This window comes from Pseudophryne corroboree, chromosome 6, assembly GCF_028390025.1.
Source record: "Pseudophryne corroboree isolate aPseCor3 chromosome 6, aPseCor3.hap2, whole genome shotgun sequence".
In the NCBI taxonomy this organism is placed as follows: domain Eukaryota; kingdom Metazoa; phylum Chordata; class Amphibia; order Anura; family Myobatrachidae; genus Pseudophryne; species Pseudophryne corroboree.
The window spans coordinates 403324724-403344179 of record NC_086449.1 but is presented as its reverse complement, the minus strand read 5'-3'; the positions used below and the strand labels follow the sequence as shown (position 1 = coordinate 403344179).

The window sequence follows — 19456 nt, the reverse complement described above, 5'->3', positions numbered from 1 at the left end:
ACACAGTATCTGTTGAGCACTGCAAACATTGTGAGTTCAGGCCTCACCTCCCCAGATCCCCAGTGGCCTAATGGATAGGACACTGCCCTCCTAAACCAGGGATTGGGGGTTCAGGTCCCATCTGGATTGCAAGTCACTACAGCAACCATTTCATCACCAGAGTTGATGTTTAAGCAGCAGCTTTGCTTATTATTTTTACAGGTGGATCTGTAGCCAAGTGGTTAGGCTTCCCGCCCACAGTGAACATTGTGATTGCATGGACACTGGTTCAGATCCTGGTTTAACAGGTGTTTAAAAAAAAAAAAAATAATATTAAAAAAAAAAAAACATGGTAGGACACCATTTTTAACGTTACTTCCTGGTTCTTTCCCGGAGGTTGCTGCCCTACAACACTCAGCCTCTGGAGGAGCGGGGTATTGTTAGGAATTTAATTTATTAATTGTTTTTGACAGCATGACTCTACAGGAAGATTCACTATTGCTGGTAACCACATGCACGGTAATGCAGGTTTATACACACGTTACTTCCGTGGTGTACTTACTGGTCGGGGTACATGATCACGAAGTCTAATGCATAGTCAAACAAGCAGCTTCGCTGCAGAGTCTGTCACACAGTGTGTCGGACAAGTACGACTGCACAGACAGACCCTTACCGGTCCTCTTTGGGGGGAATGCGGGCGCATGTACTGCCTGAGAGGAAAAAAAAAAATTTTTTTTTTACTGTTTCAGCTAGATTGTTGCGGTCGATTCGCCGCCAGCCCTCATAGCACCAGGCCAGTACGTCAGGTTCTCAGCGAAGGCTAAACAATTTCCAATGAGAGACAATTGCAATTATTGGGCGTTTAACTACCTATCGAAGTGTACCCTACACAGCAGTAGGGCTGTTGTTTCGCCCTGCTTTGGTAAGGGTTTGAGGTAACAAGGCTGTAGTGGCAGGGCACTCCAGTTCAGGTTTGCCCTAAATAAAGACCACATTACACTTCTTGCTGCCTACAGCTTCTGTGGACGTTGGCAGTTGGTTCTTGCGTTTTCAGCTTCGCTAGTGGCGCACAACGTCCACTTTGGCTACGTTCCTAACAGGCGGAGTCGGATTCCAAGCGAGAATAGATCGCAGACTAAGTTGGGGGGGGGGGTGGTATCTGATTTCCTACCATTGTCTACGCAAATTCCTGAATGATTCCGTCTCAACGACTTCAATTCTTAGGTGTGATTCTCGATACGGTAAATCAAAGAATTTACCTACCCGAACAGAGAGTACAGGTCATTCGTCATCTGGTACAATTAGTGCTCAAGCCACGCACAGTCTCGGTTCATTTGTGCATTCGCCTATTAGACACAATGGTGGCGGCTTTCGAAGCGCTTCAGTTCGGAAGACTTCACTCACGTCCTTTTCAACTGGATGTGCTCGCACAGTGGTCGGGCTCGCATCTGCAGATTCACCGCAGGGTGAGGTGGTCTCCAAGGGCCAGGGTGTCTCTACTCTGGTGGCTCAAAGTACAGAATCTAACCGCAGGGAAACGGTTCGGCGCCTGGAATTGGATAATTCTCACGGCGGACGCAAGTCTCAGAGGTTGGGGAGCTGTAGTTCAAAATTTTCAGCTCCAGGGTCTCTGGGCGGATCACGAAAGATTGCTGTCTATAAATGTCCTGGAACTCCGGGCAATTTACAATGCGCTACGGCAAGCAGTGCACATGCTGCAGGCTCAGGCTGTTCAGGGGCAGTCAGACAATGCGACGGTGGTCGCATACATCAACAAACAAGGAGGAACGAAAAACCGCATGGCAATGTGGGAAGTAGCTCAAATCCTCAATTGGGCCAAGGTGATTTTGTCGGCAGTATTCATTCCGGGAGTGGACAACTGGGAGGCGGATTATCTCAGCAGTCGGGATTTTCATCCAGGAATGTGCATTAAATACAGAAGTGTTTCACATGCTGGTCCAGAAGTAGGGTTACCCGCAAGTGGACCTGATGGCATCTCGCCACAATTATCAAACGCCCCAGTACGTGTCCAGAACGAGAGATCCAAAGGCAGTGGCGGTGGATGCTCTCACAATCACGTGGCCATACAGTCTCGTGTATCTGTTTCCGCTGCTCCCTCTGTTGCTAAAACGGATCAAAAGAGAATCCGTCACAGTCATACTAGTGGCGCCTCATTGGCCTCGGAGAGCTTGGTTTTCGGATCTCCGCGGTCTACTCGCGGACGTTCCTTGGCCGCTCCCACTACGTCCGGACCTGTTACAACAGGGTCCGTTCCTTTTCTCCGATTTAGCGCGGCTGCATTTGACGGAGTGGCTGAGACAGCCCTCTTAAAAAGAGAGGGCATTCCAGAATAGGTTATACCAACCATGTTACGAGCTAGGAAGCCGGTTACTGCAGCTCATTATTACAGAATTTGGCATGCCTATATAGGTTGGTGTGAAGCTCGGAAGTTTCCGACATCATCTTTCAAGTTATCCCGTCTTTTGTTATGTCTTCAGATGGGGTTAGATGGAGGTCTGCGTTTATCCACACTAAAGGTGCAGATATCTGCGTTGTCAATTTATTTTCAAAGAAGATTGGCTCTATTGCCGTCGGTACACACCTTTATGCAGGGTGTCCTCAAAGTACAGCCACCATTTCACTCCACTTACTGCGCCATGGGACTTGAATCTGGTTTTAGATTTCTTATAGTCTTTTTATTTCGAACCCTTACAACAAGTGGATATTAAGTTTCTCACTTGGAAAACAAATACTCTCCTAGCCTTAGCTTCGGCAGGGCGGGTTTCAGATTTGGGTGCCTTGTCATGCAAGCCACCGTATTTAGTGTTTCATAATAACAGAGCGGAACTTTGGACGAATCCCGCTTTCCTACCAAAAGTAGTGTCCTCTTTTCACATCAATCAACCAATAGTAGTTCCTGTGTTAACAGGAGATTCTGGAATCTTGGTTGTGGTACGCGCATTACGCGTTTATGTATTCCGAACGTCTACAGTTCCTAAAATGGATACGTTGTTATCCTCTATGATGCGGCCAAGATGGGTTGGCCACCTTCTAAGCAGACCTTATCCAGATGGATAAAACTGACCATACGTCAGGCTTACCTTCATGCTAGGTTACAGCCGCCTACACCAGTAACAGCTCATTCCACACGTTCTCCGGGAACGTCATGGGCAGCTGGTCGTGGAGTTTCTACGACACAGCTTTGCAGTGCGGCTACATGGTCTTCAGTGCACACGTTTGTGCGCTTTTACAAGTTTGATACTTTTGCGGCATCAGCATCTAGCTTTGGCCGTCTAGTGTTACAGGTGCCAAACAGCTCTCCCGCCCACGGGGGAAACTTTGGTACGTCCCAAGAGTACTCCAGTGACCCCTAGTGGATGAAAAAGAAAATAGGATTTTGATACTTACCAGGTAAATCCTTTTCTTTGAATCCATAGGGGGCACTGGACGCCCACCCAGAGCAGTTTTACCTGGCTTGTGGTAAGTTCACGGGATCTTATGGTAACACACTCTCACCGACTGGTTCAAATTAGCAAGTTTATCGGGTTGGTGTCAACTGTTAGTTGTCAGTAACGTTATGTGTCAACTTTATTGTTGTCCGTTTGTTATATGTAATTCTCCATTGTCAACCTCTATAGCTCCTGTTCGGCTCAGTAAAAAAACACTGAGGTACTCTGGGATATGGAGGGGATAAGTAGTCTCAAATTTTAATTTATTCAGTGCCTAGTTCCTGTGGAACCGTCCATATCCCCAAGAGTACTCCAGTGCCCCCTATGGATTCAAAGAAAAGGATTTACCTGGTAAGTACCAAAATCCTTTTTTTTGTCCGGGAACGGGCTAGTTCCTAAATTGTATGGTCTGTTCTATGAAGGTTCAATAATACCCCTAATAGAATTATTTCTATTAGTTTTCACACTAATATGAGGTAATCATTTGTTTTGGTAAACAGTGAATGAAAAATAGTAACCCATAAAAGAAAAGAGAAATCAAATAGGTGTGCTGTGGCTCTATCAACTAAAATAAAATAGGATTTTAATTACCTACCAGTAAATCCTTTTCTCGTAGTCCATAAGGGATATTGGGGAGACTTGGTATGATGGGGTATAGACGGGGTCAAAAAGAGCCAGTGCACTTTAAATTTCTTCAACTGGGTGTGCTGGCTCCTCCCCTCTATGTCCCCTCCCACAGGCAGTTATAGGTAAAACAGTGCCCGAAGGAGAAAGGACATATGAGAGAAGGAACATGATAACGAAGAGTGGAGAGATTTAATACCAGCACACCACGAACATAGAACAACCAGCAACGGTTGGTAACAATAACAGCAACAGCTGAACAGGTAACCACATAACATACAACCTGCAGAAAAGTGAACGCACTGAGGCGAGCGCCCAATATTCCTTATGGGCTACGAGAAAAGGATTTACCGGTAGGTAATTTAAAATCCTATTATCTCTAGCATCTATAAGGAATATTTCGTCCCAAAGCTTCCTGATCGGGCGGGAATGTGCGGAGACTGCTGCAGCACCGCCTGCCCAAACTGGGTATCCTCTTTGGCCAGGGCATCAAACTTGTAGAACTTCACAAAGGTGTTCTTCCCCGACCAGGTAGCAGCTCGGTATAGTTGCAAGGCCAAGACTCCATGGGCAGCCGCCCAGGAAGACCCCACTGATCTTGTAGAGTGGGCCCTCAGAGACTTAGGAACAGGTAAGACTGCCGACACATAGGCCTGTTGGATAGTAAGCCTAAGCCAATGAGCAATGGACTGCTTTGAAGCAGGACAACCCTTTTTCTGCGCATCATAGAGCGCGAACAAGGAACCAGTCTTTCTGATACGAGTCGTTCGCTTGACATAGATCTTAAAGGCTCGCACAGCATCCAAAGCCTCCGGAGGAGCAGAAGTATCAGAACTGGATGGAACCACAATAGGTTGATTCAGGTGAAACGCAGAGACAACCTTCGGCAGGAACTGCTGCCTAGTCCTGAGCTCTGCTCTGTCCTCGTAAAAGACCAATTATGGGCTCTTACACGATAAGGCCCCCAATTCTGAGACACGTCTAGCAGAAGCCAGGGCCAGTAACATCACCATCTTCCACGTGAGGTACTTGTCTTCTACTGTCATCAGAGGCTCAAATCAGGAGGACTGTAGAAATTCCAACACCACATTCAAATTCCAGGGTGCTGAAGGTCTGAACTTCTGGCAACACTGCCAATTTCTTCTGGAAGAAAATGGAGAGAGCTGAAATCTGGACCTTAATGGAACCCAGACGTAAGCCCTTATCCACACCAGCCTGCAGGAAACGTAAGAAACGACCCAAGTGGAACTCTGCAGGCGGATACGTGCGTTCCTCGCACCAAGAGATATGATAGTGTTTTGACGTCACAGGTTTCCTGGCCTGAACCATGGTAGCTATAACCTTTTTGGAAAGGCCCTTGTGAGCTAGGATGTTCCGCTCAACCTCCATGCTGTCAAACGAAGGCACCGTAAGTCCGGGTAGACGAACGGTCCTTGTTGAAGAAGATCGCTTCTTAGTGGTAGAGGCCATGGGTCTTCGACGGACATGTTCAGAAGATCCGTGTACCACGCCCTCCGAGACCAATCTGGGGCAATCAGAATTGCCTGAACTCCTTGATTTCTGATTCGCTTGAGCACCCTTGGGAGCAACGGAATCGGAGGAAACAGGTAGACCAACCGGTAAGGCCACGGCGACATCAGTGCATCCACTGACCTCGCCTGAGGGTCCCTGGTTCGTGAGCATTACCAGTGAAGCTTCTTGTTGAGATGAGAAGCCATCATGTCTATCTGCGGGCAGCCCCACCGGTGGATGATCTGGTGGAACACCTTATGGTGGAGTCCCCACTCCCCTGGGTGGAGATCGTGACGACTCAGGAAGTCCGCTTCCCAGTTGTCCACACCCGGAATGAAGATTGCCAACATTGCTCTTGCATTTCTTTCTGCCCAGAGGAGTATCTTTGACACCTCTCACATGCAGGCTCTGCTTTTTGTCCCTCCTTGTCGATTTATGTACACCACTGCTGTGGCGTTGTCTGATTGAACTTGAATCACGTGATCCGTGAGCAGACGAGATTCCTGAAGCAGAGCATTGTAGATTGTCCGAAGTTCCAGAATGTTGATCGGAAGGAGTGCTTCGTGGGCTGACCACCTGCCCTGGAACTGTCCCTTGGGTGATAGCACCCCATCCTCGCAGACTCGCATCTGTCATGAGGAGGGTCCAACCCTGAACCCAGAAACTCCAGCCTTCCAGTAGATTGGAGGACTGTAGCCACCACAGGAGGGAAATCCTGGCCTGAGGTGACAGCCGAATCATCCGGTGCATAGATGTGATCCGGATCACTTGCTCAGGAGATCCAATTGAAATGTTCTGGCATGGAACCTCCCATATTGGATCGCCTTGTATGAGGCGACCATCTTCCCCAACAATCTGATGCAAAGATGGATGGATACTCAAGTAGGTCGGAGCACCATGCGGACCATCTCCTGAAGTGTTCTCGCTTTGTTCTCCGGGGGGAACACCTTCTGTGCCCCCTTATCCAGCAACATCCCCAGGAACAGGAGCTGTTGAGTTGGCTCCAGATGGGACTTCTGCAGATTGAGAATCCACCTGTGGCATGACAGAAGTTGGATAGTGTGGTCGATATGGAGCAATAAAAGCTCCCTGGATCTTGCTATTTTCAGAAGATCATCCAGGTAAGGGACAACATTGACCCCCTGGACCCAGAGTTGGAGCATCATCTCCGCCATCACCTTCGTGAATACCCTCGGAGCCGTGGACAGGCCAAAGGGTAGTGCCTGGAACTGGTAGTGATCGTCCAGTAGGGCAAACCTGATGAGGTGGCCAAACTTGAATATGAAGGTTGGCGTCCTTGATATCCAAGGAAACCAGGAATTCCTGTTCTTCCAGGCCCGAATTCACTGCCCTGAGGGATTCCATTTTAAATTTGAAAACCTGTAGGTAAGGGTTCAAGGACTTTAGATTAAAAATGGGCCGTACCGAGCCGTCCGGCTTTGGTACCACAAACAGGTTGGAGTAATAATCCCTGCCTCGTTGTGGTATCGGTACTGGAACAATGACGTGGGACTGGACCAACTTTTGGATGGCCTGTTGCAACCTAACTTACGTATCCTCCAAAGCTGACCAGCTTGATTTGAAAAATCTTTGGGGAGGAGCACCGTCGAACTCCAGCTTGTAGCCCTGAGAAATGAATTCCCTTACCCAGGTATCCTGGCAGGAGCCTTCCCAGATGCGGTTGAAGTGACGCAGTCAAGCTCCCACCTCAAGATCTCCTCGGGGCGGAAGGCGGGCACAGTCATGCTGATGGCTTAGTAGAAGCAGAACTGGTGCTCTGTTCCTGAGAACCGGTGGTGGCAGGTCTTTTTGACTTACCTCTGGTGCCTCTATTCGCATTGGAGGCACCCCTGGCACTAGATCAAAATCTGTTAGACCGAAAGGACTGAACCGACGGCCCCGGGTAGGAACGCCTAGCCGGCGGGGCCCCTGAGGGGAGAAACGTGGATTTCCCAGCAGTGTGGATTTCCAGTGAGTGTGTAAATCCACGTATCCAACTCAACCCCAAAGAGCCATTCCCCAGAAAAGGGGAGGGATTCCACACTGCGCTTTGATTCGGCATCCGCTATCCACTGACGCAACCACAAAGCCCTGCACGCCGACACTGCCATGGCAGAAGTCCTAGCATTGATATTCCCCATCTCCCTTGAGCGAGTCACACAGGACGCATGTAGTGTCCTGAATGTGCTTGAGGAGTCACCACAGTAACCAGAGGCATATCCCCGGAGAAGCCCCCCTGAATTTGAGTAGCCCACATATGAATGGCATGGGTCATCCAGCAACCTACTGTGACCGGCCTCTGCGATACACCTGCTGCTATGTATGTAGGTTTGAGTGTAGTCTCAATCTTTCTGTCCCCAGGATCCTTCATGGTAAAGGAGCCTGGGGCAGGCACCACCGCCTTTTTGGACAGGCAAGAGACTGATACATCCACCCCAGGGGGTTCCTCCCAAAATGTCCTACCTTCAGGAGCAAATGGGAAAGTGCGCAAAATTTTTTTAAGACACTTGGAATTTTTTGTCTGAATTTTTCCAGGCCAGCTTGAATAGGTCATCTAACTCTGTGGAGTCAGGGAAAGTGACATTATGCTTGTTTTGAATAAAGAAAAACGCCTGCTGTGACGCAGCGTCCTCTAGAGGGAGCTTTAACACGTCCCGTATAGCCAGAATTAGGGGTTCAATACCCTGAGCAGAATCAGGATCCCCACTAACAGGATCTAAGTCATCTCCATCCTCCTGTATATCATCATCTGTATCAGAGAGTAGAGCAGGTAACCCACGCTTCTGTGGACCTGCATGAGAGAGTGGGGGCTGTGCTGCATCTGCCCTAGCAGCTAAATCTGCAACAGCTTGTTTTAGTAGCTGAGTCTTCTGCACATTAGCAGTGAGCTAGGATGACATATCTGACATCATAGTTTTGAGACCCTAACCAGTGGGTCTCTGGACCCTCTCCCCCAGCCCCTTCACTGATTTGTGAAGATTTGCTGCATTGTTCACAGGAAACAGAGGGGGTCATTTCCGACCCGATAGCTCGCTGCAGTTTATCACAGCGCAGCGGACGGGTCGGATCTGCGCATGCGCCGGCGCCGACACATGCTGGACGGCTGAAGGCCGTTGTACTGTAGCGATTGCCTCTGCCTGATTGACAGGCAGAGGCGGTCGCTGTGCGGTAGGGGGCTGGACGGTGGCGTTAAGCCGCCGTTTAGGGGACGCGGTCCAGCCAACGCAGTCGTGGCTGGACCATTGGGGGGCGGGCCGCGGCGGCTGCGTGACGTCACGCAGCCGCTGCGACTCGGGGCAGCGAAGAGGTTCTCCCGGCCAGCCGCAGGAGCTGCAGCTGCACTGGCCGGGAGTAACTCCTGAGACCCAAAAGCATCGCCGCTGTGCGATGCTTTTGCATTTCTGCGGAGGGGCCGGTACTGACATGCAGGGCGGACTAGCCCTGTGCTGGGCGTCCCCCCGCATGTCTGAGTGCCTGATTGTAGCTGTGCTAAATTTAGCACAGCTACGATCAACTCGAAATCACCCCCAGAATCAGTAGATAATGGAGAGAATCTGGTGTGACATACACTGCACAGCTTGTGTTTCCCCATGTTTCACAGAAAGCACAATAACATACACATACACCCAGACAGTTATATTGCAAGCCTGCCCTTGCAATATTACCATCAGAGAGGGGAGACAGAGAGAGGACACCAGCACACCCTGAGCTGTACAGCCTCAGTGAGGCTGTCAGATCACTATATTACAGTAAACACGAACAATTCCTGTTCTAAAGAGGACCCAGATAGTGTACACAAGCGGCTCTCCCCCTTTGCTACACCCTGTACCAGAGATCCAGCGTGGCTGAGGAGTCAGAAGCACTGTGTGTGCTGAGAATGGCTGCAGTAAGCAGAGGAAGGCGCCAAAACACCTCAGGTCCCGATCTGATGTAGCTCCGTTCACTCCAATGGCGCCGGAGCTACAGATATATATTATACTGGCAAAGTCTCCTTACAGCTAAAAAACATCACAACAAGTGCTAGTTTTAGCAGTTTTGTGCCAGTCTACATGGGGGATCTTAGCGGGACCCCCCCGGGAAGGGTCCCGTATGCCACGCCCGGGGCCCCCGTGTGTACTCACAACCGATGTCACCTTCAGGCAGCGTTAGGGGTGTGCGGTGTGCTGCGGCTGTGACAGCCAAGGCGCAGTGCCCCTCTGAACAACCCCTCAGACGGTGGTCCTGCAGCGGGGAAGTGGCTCTGCACCTCGTAAGGCCTGTGACCGTCCCCCCCCCTCTTTCTCCCCCAACTCCCACAGTGCAGGTGTGCTGTTGCCCAAACAGCATACCGAAAATAACAAACAGAAAAGAGAAATTGAAGAAAACTCTCTGGAGCTGCAGAGATGTGCATCTTCTCCTGAGGGTGCTTTTTTCTAAACTGCCTGTGGGAGGGGGTATAGAGGGGAGGAGCCAGCACAACCAGTGGAAGAAATTTAAAGTGCACCGGCTCCTTTGGACCCTGTCTATACCCCATCGTACTAAGTCTCCCCAATATCTCTTATGGATGCTAGAGAAAAAACAGGGTTTCCCTTAGAAGTTTCTGTGCGTCACTGTAGTACTTTGTAGATTTCTTAAACTATGTGTATAGAAATGACATATGGGGGTATATTTACTAAGATTCGTAATTTCCGAAAATAGGTCAAAGTTCAATCACGAATGACATCGACAGTGTAAAACTGCAACTTTTTGAATTGATTACGATGGATTTACTAAGCTGTCGTATTCGTATTTTTCTTTGCTTCCGATGTCGATGTCATTCGTTTTTTTTTACCTATTTTTACGGCAGTGATTAGCAAAACACTGCCGTTTTTTTTTACAATCAATCTCGGCCGGATCTGTGTGATCCGTGCTGGGGTTCTTATTTTTTTTTTTTTTTAATTAAACAATGTAAAATCCCCCAAAAAAAATGCGTGGGGTCCCCCCTCCTAAGCATAACCAGCCTCGGGCTCTTTGAGCCGATCCTGGTTGCAGAAATATGGGGAAAAAATTGACAGGGGTTCCCCCATATTTAAGCAACCAGCATCGGGCTCTGCGCCTGGTCCTGGTTCCAAAAATACGGGGGACAAAAAGAGTAGGGGTCCCCCGTATTTTTAAAACCAGCACCGGGCTCCACTAGCTGGACAGATAATGCCACAGCCGGGGGTCACTTTTATACAGTGCCCTGCGGCCGTGGCATCAAAAATCCAACTAGTCACCCCTGGCCGGGGTACCCTGGGGGAGTGGGGACCCCTTCAATCAAGGGGTCCCCCCCCCCCCAGCCACCCAAGGGCCAGGGGTGAAGCCCGAGGCTGTCCCCCCCCATCCAATGGGCTGCGGATGGGGAGGCTGATAGCCATTTGTGATAATGAAAAGATATTGTTTTTAGTAGCAGTACTACAAGTCCCAGCAAGCCTCCCCCGCATGCTGGTACTTGGAGAACCACAAGTACCAGCATGCGGCGGAAAAACGGCCCCGCTGGTACCTGTAGTACTACCACTAAAAAAATACCCAAAAAAACACAAGACACACACACCGTGAAAGTATAATTTTATTACATACATACACACATACATACATACTTACCTTATGTTCTCACGCAGGTCGGTCCTCTTCTCCAGTAGAATCCAAGGGCTACCTGTTGAAGAAATTCTACTCACCAGATCCATGGGTCCAGGCTCCTCGGCAAATCCAGGGTTAATCCACGTACTTGAATAAATAAAAAAAAACGGTGTCCCGACCACGAACTGAAAGGGGACCCATGTTTGCACATGGGTCACCTTCCCACGAATGCCAGAAACCCACTTTGACTTCTGTCTAAGTGGGTTTCTTCAGCCAATCAGGGAGTGCCACGTTGTAGCACTCTCCTGATCAGCTGTGTGCTGCTGTCCTCACTGACAGGCAGCACGCGGCAGTGTTACAATGTAGCGCCTATGCGCTACATTGTAACCAATGATGGGAACTTTCTGCCCTGCGGTTGACCTAAAGTGACGTCACCGCTGAGCAGAAAGTTCCCAGCATTGGTTACAATGGAGCGCATAGGCGCTACATTGTAACACTGCCGTGTGCCGCCTGTCAGTGAGGACAGCAGCACACAGCTGATCAGGAGAGTGCTACAACGTGGCACTCCCTGATTGGCTGAAGAAACCCACTTAGACAGATGTCAAAGTGGGTTTCTGGCATTCGTGGGAAGGTGACCCATGTGCAAACATGGGTCCCCTTTCAGTTCGTGGTCGGGACACCGTTTTTTTTTATTTATTCAAGTACGTGGATTAACCCTGGATTTGCCGAGGAGCCTGGACCCATGGATCTGGTGAGTAGAATTTCTTCAACAGGTAGCCCTTGGATTCTACTGGAGAAGAGGACCGACCTGCGTGAGAACATAAGGTAAGTATGTATGTATGTGTGTATGTATGTAATAAAATTATACTTTCACGGTGTGTGTGTCTTGTGTTTTTTTGGGTATTTTTTTAGTGGTAGTACTACAGGTACCAGCGGGCCCGTTTTTCCGCCGCATGCTGGTACTTGTGGTTCTCCAAGTACCAGCATGCGGGGGAGGCTTGCTGGGACTTGTAGTACTGCTACTAAAAACAATATCTTTTATTTTACAACAAAGGCTATCAGCCCTCCCATCCGCAGCCCATTGGATGGGGGGGGGGGACAGCCTCGGGCTTCACCCCTGGCCCTTGGGTGGCTGGGGGGGGGGGACCCCTTGATTGAAGGGGTTCCCACTCCCCCAGGGTACCCCGGCCAGGGGTGACTAGTTGGATTTTTGATGCCACGGCCGCAGGGCGCTGTATAAAAGTGACCCCCGGCTGTGGCATTATCTGTCCAGCTAGTGGAGCCCGGTGCTGGTTTTAAAAATACGGGGGACCCCTACTCTTTTTGTCCCCCGTATTTTTGGGACCAGGACCAGGCGCAGAGCCCGATGCTGGTTGCTTAAATATGGGGGAACCCCTGTCATTTTTTTCCCCATATTTCTGCAACCAGGATCGGCTCAAAGAGCCCGAGGCTGGTTATGCTTAGGAGGGGGGACCCCACGCAATTTTTTTGGCAAAAATAAGCACTTTCCCACCCCTTCCCACTGATATACATGCACGGATCTCATGGATCCCTGCATGCATCTCAAATCACGGAAAAAAAAAGCAGGTCTGTTTTTTTTTTAGGACTTTTTTACGAGTTGTAATTTTTCACGGCAGTGTTTTGTGTTTTTTTGCTTTGCACTTCTTAGTAAATGACCGAGATTCATATCTAAACAGGCGTAATTTGACCGATGGTGTATTCATTCGTAATTTTTTACCTGAACTAGCAAAAAATTACGAATGCCCTCATCACTGCCGTGATTAGTGTTTAGTAAATGACCGAGATTAACCGAGATGACACTTTGAAGAAAAAACGGCATCTCGGTCAAAATCGGGAGCTTAGTAAATATACCCCATGGAGTCAAAAGCATAAGGAGAATGTAGTATAAAATGTAATAAAATTTATTCTCTCAAAATAATCAAAATAGACAAAAAATGGATAAAAACAAGGCAAGTTGGAGGCTTACCAGAATCGCATGTAAAGTGGGCTAAACGGGTGTAATTGAGATGCAGGCACCGGATCCAGTCTCTAGGCCGCCTCTTGCATGGGAATCTGGAGCTTCTTCAATAGATATACACAGGTAGCACTCCTGTCCCTGCTTCCAGTGTGTTTCAGGAACCTTATCCCTTCCTGTAGGCCAGGTATGTGAAACTCAAAATCCTAACTGGGCCGAATAATCAAGGTCTATCTTTTGTGTGGGCAGCAAGAAAAAGAAAATCTTACTGTATATGCAATTTTGAAAGGTTTATTAGACAAAAAAACAACATTAAAGTATAATTAAAGAGATTTTAAGTATCTGGAGGAAAACAACTTTAATAGTGTGAACTGGGAGCTGTGTTATTCCCCCTCATGTATCTCTGTGCGGTCCCCACTACTCCTCTAATTTATCAGTGTGAGCCAGTGAAATGTGTCCCTTCCAGACCCCGTCTGTCCCTCCAGTCCAGCCACATGCCCCCTGGTATCTCCTCTTGTGTTCCCTAGCCTCATACCATCCGTGCCTTCAGTGTCCATTCAGCCTCCAACCCCCCTGTGCCAGCCCCCTCCAATTTACTTTCTTCTTTGAGAGACGGTTTTCTATCCAGATGCCAGAAGAATCCTCCTGCAATTAGAGCAGTTGGGCACACACAAACATACAGGGCGTGGCGGCTTCAGTGCTAATGGCGCTGAGCGGAGGGGTGCAGAGCTTTGCAAAGGCTGCCAAGCATGTGCAGCAGCTCCAAGCCCCCCATGGACATTTCCCCATGTCTATAATTATCTCACACATGTGCAGAACGGTGAATGCTGCCCGATAGGAGCTACGCTCTGATCACGGCAGACGGGCCAACAATAACTCATCTGGTGGTGGGGCGCATTCCATTGCTTTTAAAATAGTAAACATGAGACGCAAAAGTATGCGTTGTGGGCCGCGAGTGTGACACCTCTGCTCTAGGCAGTATGATAGGAGCGAGCTGACTGTGCTGTTATGTAAAAGAGCGAATAGGGAAGATGGCCTCTTTGTTGTTGGTGAATACAATGAAGTAATAGTCATGAGAAAGATGGCAGAGCATTCTATTGGACTTACTTCTATTATTTATGCAGCGTTCCCCTAATATTTCATATTCATTTAATGCTGATCATTTTAACAAAGTTCCAGCTTGCATTTATCTCTGAAATATACGGAGTGCAATGACTAACTGTAGCGTTGCACTCATTTCTCAAGTGCTAGGTTTTGATTTTTCCTTCCCTAGTTTTGTTATAGTTAGGATACTTAAGTTTCCAAATGTGTTCATGTTAATACTGCATTCCTTTCACGCCAGTATACAGTCACATTTCTAAGCAAACTTAGGGGCCCCTGCACATAAAGTTTACATGGGGGTGACAAAAAAATCATTATGTGCACAATGGCTGATTTACTGTAGTTACTAGATTATCCATGTATACCCAGCTGCATCAATGTACTGCAGTTACTTCACGTCCAAACTATAACACTGCAGTCATGTGAATGATTTACAGGTCAGACTTACAGCGTCTCATTCGTGTGGTAACCCTAGACATGTGATGCATGAAGTAAAACGTACATGGTTGTAAATATTTAGCATTATTTCTATTTGTAAGGTTTATGTGTGTGGCATTTATCACTGGGAAGCAGCAATTTACTTAATCTATGGGTAACTTATTTATTTTATTACCAGTTTTTTATATAGCGTGCACACATTCCGCAGTGCTTTACAGAGAATATTTGGCCATTCACGTCAGTCCCTGCCCAAGTGGAGCTTACAATCTATATTCCCTACCACACGTGTACACACACACACACACACACACACACACACACACACACACACACACACACACACGGGTTAATTTTGTTGTGAGTCCATTAACCTACCAGTATATTTTTGGATTGTGGGAGGAAACCCACGCACGTACTGGGAGAATAGAGAAAATCCGCACAGTTAGGGCCATGGTGGGAATCAAACCCATGACCTCAGTGCTGTGAGGTAGTAATGCTAATCATTACACCATCCGTACTGCCCAAACTTAACTTGATGTTTGGCTGATATAGACAATGGCAAATCACTTATGGTAATGATCTAATTGATGGCTTTGTGTCATTGTGTGGGTAAGTGTGCCTCCTGATAGCTGAAAGCAAGCAAAAAGTGATAGAACTTGCTACGTTTGAGAAAAAAACTAATACATTTATTTCTTATTCACTCCATAGGTGTAGCCATAATACCGATTTTGCAGAGAACACTTCATTATGAATGTATGGTGCTCATTAAACAGTTCCGACCTCCTTTGGGTTGTTACTGTCTGGAATTTCCTGCAGGTCAGTTTTGATTTTGCTTTTCTTTATTTCACTGTACAGTGCACTGCAACATCACATTATAAAAACACAATCACAGTATTGGTATAATAACTGAAAAGGAAAATGGTCTGAAGACCAATGAGTAAATAACCTTGCGTTATCACACGTGATCATTTTGCTTTTTCATTTTTCACCTCTTTTGTGGCCAGACAAGAAATTCACCATAAAGGCAAGCTTAACGAACCAATTTTATTGCATCACGTTCGTTACAATACTGTTCTTAATCATGTAAAAACGTTTTTTCTTTTACGTCTTAGAGGATACTGGGGTCCGCATTAGTACCATGGGGTATAGACTGGTCCATTAGGAGCCATGGGCACTTTAAGGAATTGATAGTGTGGGTTGGCTCCTCCCTCTATGCCCCTCCTACCAGACTCAGTTTAGAAAATGTGCCCACAGGAGCCGGTCACACTTTGGAAGCTCCTGAAGAGTTTTCTGCATTTATTTTCCTTTTTTATTGTTTTCAGGCAAGTCTGGCTGGCTCCAGACTGCCTGCTTCGTGGGACTTAAAGGGGGGGAACAGCCCAACCTCCCTAGGGTTAATGGTCCCGTTCCCCGCTGAGAGGACATTGAGCTCCTGAGGGTCCTTTTTGCAAGCCCCACCACGGCGAGCGTACAGACACGCAGCACGCCGCCTCCTCTAACAGAGCCAGAAGTAAGAAGACTGGTGAGTAGGTGGCTGGCGTCCTGGTTAGCGGGTCGCCGGCTTTAATGGCGACACAAGAGGTAGAAGCGCAGCTCTGACAAGCAGGCTGCGGCTCCAGGCTTCAGAGGCATTCAGGGTGCTGTGTGTTCCGTTGTGAGGGGCGAACTAAAGCCACAACACACACATACCCACACTGGTAGCAATTCTACAGGGGTTTTAACCCACTGTAGAGCAGAAATTACCTCAGCGAGTATAAAAAAACAAACTGGAAGACCGCGTGCCATTAAAGGGGCGGGGCTTCACTATGAGCAGATCCAGCAGCTCACCAGCGCCATTTTCCCTCTGCAGCTATACACCGGCAGACTGGCAGCTCCTCCACAAGGACTCCAGAGCACCTCAGCGGTACCAGGGGTCATAGCAAGGGGGGGGGGGAGCAATATTTGGTATACTAAACCCTATTTAGGGTACTTAGTTTGCGACCCAGCTAAACTTGTACTTTAGCTATAGGGGCGGTGTGGCTGCCTCCATTATACTCTGTGTCTCCCTAGAGGGCTCTGTGTGGGTTAACTGTATTTTCCTGTGTATGTGTGTGTGTGTGTGTGTGTGTGTGTGTGTGTATTCTTTCACATTTACTATGTCAAAGCAGTGTATATCATGCACAGCAGAGTGTTTTTCTCAATCTGGGGGATCACTGCCGTGTACTCAGGATAGTACACATTCTTAGGCTAGTGGATCTGAACCAGTATGGTTAGATTCATTAAAAGGGATGATTTCAAATATTTCTAATAAATTATCCCAAAATGAGAAGGAGACGCAATACTTAAGGCAATCTGTTGGATGACCTGATGAATAGAGATTCGGTGGTCATTCCAGCGTCTCAGACCCCTACCACTTGTCCACAGAAGCGTACTCTGGCCCAAATCATGCAGGCTGATACTGATGATGATGTATCCAACCCGGAGGAGGGTGAGGTGGACTCGGGAGGGGAAGATGCAGTTTTGTCACAGGGTATACAGGCCCTTATAGAAGCTATTGGAGATGTCCTGCACATCCCTGATAAGGTATCAGAGGATGAGGAGGAATCTTGTTTTAATGCGAAAAGGAAATCCTCAGCTACTTTCCCTGCATCTAAGGAATTGAATTCCCTATTTGAAGCAACTTGGGTAAATCCTGACAAGAAGTTTAAGGTCCCAAAATGGTTACTCACATCCTTCCCGTTTCCTCAGGATGACTAGAAAAAATGGGAAACCCCACAAATAGTTGATGTATCGGTTTCTAGGCTGTCACGTAAGAGTTTTACCTGTCCCTTGGGCAGCTTCCCTGAAGGATGCTGAAGACCGCAAGATTGAGACCAATCTCAAACTCTGTACACAGCTGCGGGGGTGGCCCAGAGACCCATTATAGCTTGTGCATGGATCTCTAGGGCCATTGCTAAATGGTCATGTAATCTAATTGACGGGTTAGATTCTTTATCCAAGGGGGAGATAATTTTACTCCTACAGCATATACATGATTCTGCTAACTTTATGGTGGAGGCCATAAAGGAAATTGGTTTACTCAATGCACGCACCACTGCCATGGCAATGTCAGCACGCAGGGGCTTGTGGCTATGCCAGTGGACTGCAGACGCGGATTACAGGAAAGACGTGGAAAGCCTACCTTTCACAGGTGAAGCCCTTTTTGGAGACAAACTGGATACGTGGATATCCAAGGCTACGGCGGATGAGTCTACATACCTTCCTTCCGCAGCTCCCCCGGCTAGAAAATCCTACACTGCTCCAACGTTGCAGTCCTTTCGAACAGCGAAGTTTAAAAACAAAACCAAAGGTTCTTCTACGGCTTTCAAAGGCAATAGAGGCAAACCCAGAAAACCAGCAACTGCAGGTTCTTCCTATAAGCTTTCAGCATGACAGTGGACCGCACTGCCTGGAAGACAGGCAGGTGGGAGCCCGTTTTAGATTCTTCAGTCACATATGGGCAACGTCATGCCTGGATCCCTAGGTCAAAGTTCTTATGGCTCTGGGCTACAGACTGGAGTTTCAGGAACTCCCACCTCACAGATTCTTAAAATCTCAAGAAGCAAGTATGACTTAACTGGAAGCAATTCAGAAACTGGTACGGACTCAGGTCATTGTTTCAGTTCCACTTCAGCTGCAAAACCAGGGTTATTATTTCCAGCCTGTTTGTAGTTCCGAAACCAGATGGTTCGGTAAGGCCCATTTTAAATCTCAAGTCGTCGAACCCGTACCTAAGGGTGTTTAAAGTTCAAGATGTAGTCTCTGAGAGCGGTGATCTCAGGTCTGAAGTCTCTGGATATGGAGGAGTCTTGGTGTCTCTGGATATCAAGGATGCGTACCTTCATATTCCGATTTGTCCACCTCATCAGGCTTATCTAAGGTTTGCATTACAGGACTGTAACTACCAGTTCCAGGCCCTGCCATTTGGCCTCTCTACGGCACCGAGGGTGTTCACAAAGGTAATGGCAGAGATGATGTTTCTCCTCCGCAAACAGGGAGTGAACATAATACCATACCTGGACGATCTGCTGATAAAAGCACCATCCAGGGAGAGGTTGTTAAGTCAACATTGCCCTCTCAACCCAACTACTCCAGGATCACGTGTGGATTTTGAACCTGCCAAAATCTCATCTGGAACCAACACGCAGGCTTCCGTTCCTGGGGATGATATTGGATATGGAGGCGCAGAAGGTTTTCCTTCCGTTGGAAAAAGTATTGGTGATCAAGTCGATGGTGCGGGATGTTCTAAGACAAACCCAGACATTGGTGCATCTATGCATTCGCCTTCTGGGAAATATGGTAGCCGTTTACGAGGCGCTGCAGTATGGAAGGTTTCACGCAAGGCCCTTCCAGCTGGATCTGTTGGAAAAATGGTCCGGATCGCATCTTCACATGCACAAGAGGATCAGTCTGTCGCCAAAAGCCAGGATTTCTCTTCTGTGGTGGCTTTAGACTTCTCACCTGACCGAGGGCCGAAGGTCCGGGATTCAAAATTGGATTCTGCTAACCACAGACGCAAGCCTCAGAGGTTGGGGAGCAGTCACTCAGGGGAACAGTTCCAAGGAAAATGGTCAAGTCAGGAAGCCATTCTTCCAATCAACATTCTGGAACTAAGGGCCATATGCAACGCCCTTTCTCTAACGTCCTAGAGGATGCTGGGGACTCCGTAAGGACCATGGGGAATAGAGGGGCTCCGCAGGAGATAGGGCACTTTAAGAAAGCTTTGGATTCTGGGTGTGCACTGGCTCCTACCTCTATGTCCCTCCTCCAGACCTCAGTTTTA

The 19456-nt window shown here is 48.1% G+C and overlaps 1 protein-coding gene across 1 annotated transcript in view; it reads left to right on the top strand.

Moving 5' to 3' along the window:
* Positions 1-19456, top strand: part of NUDT5 (nudix hydrolase 5) — a 104601-nt gene that overhangs the window by 61934 nt on the left and 23211 nt on the right. The window contains exon 5 of the mRNA XM_063926880.1: positions 15364-15471. Within this exon, the coding sequence (XP_063782950.1) occupies positions 15364-15471 (108 nt within the window). The remainder of the gene's footprint in view (positions 1-15363; positions 15472-19456) is intronic.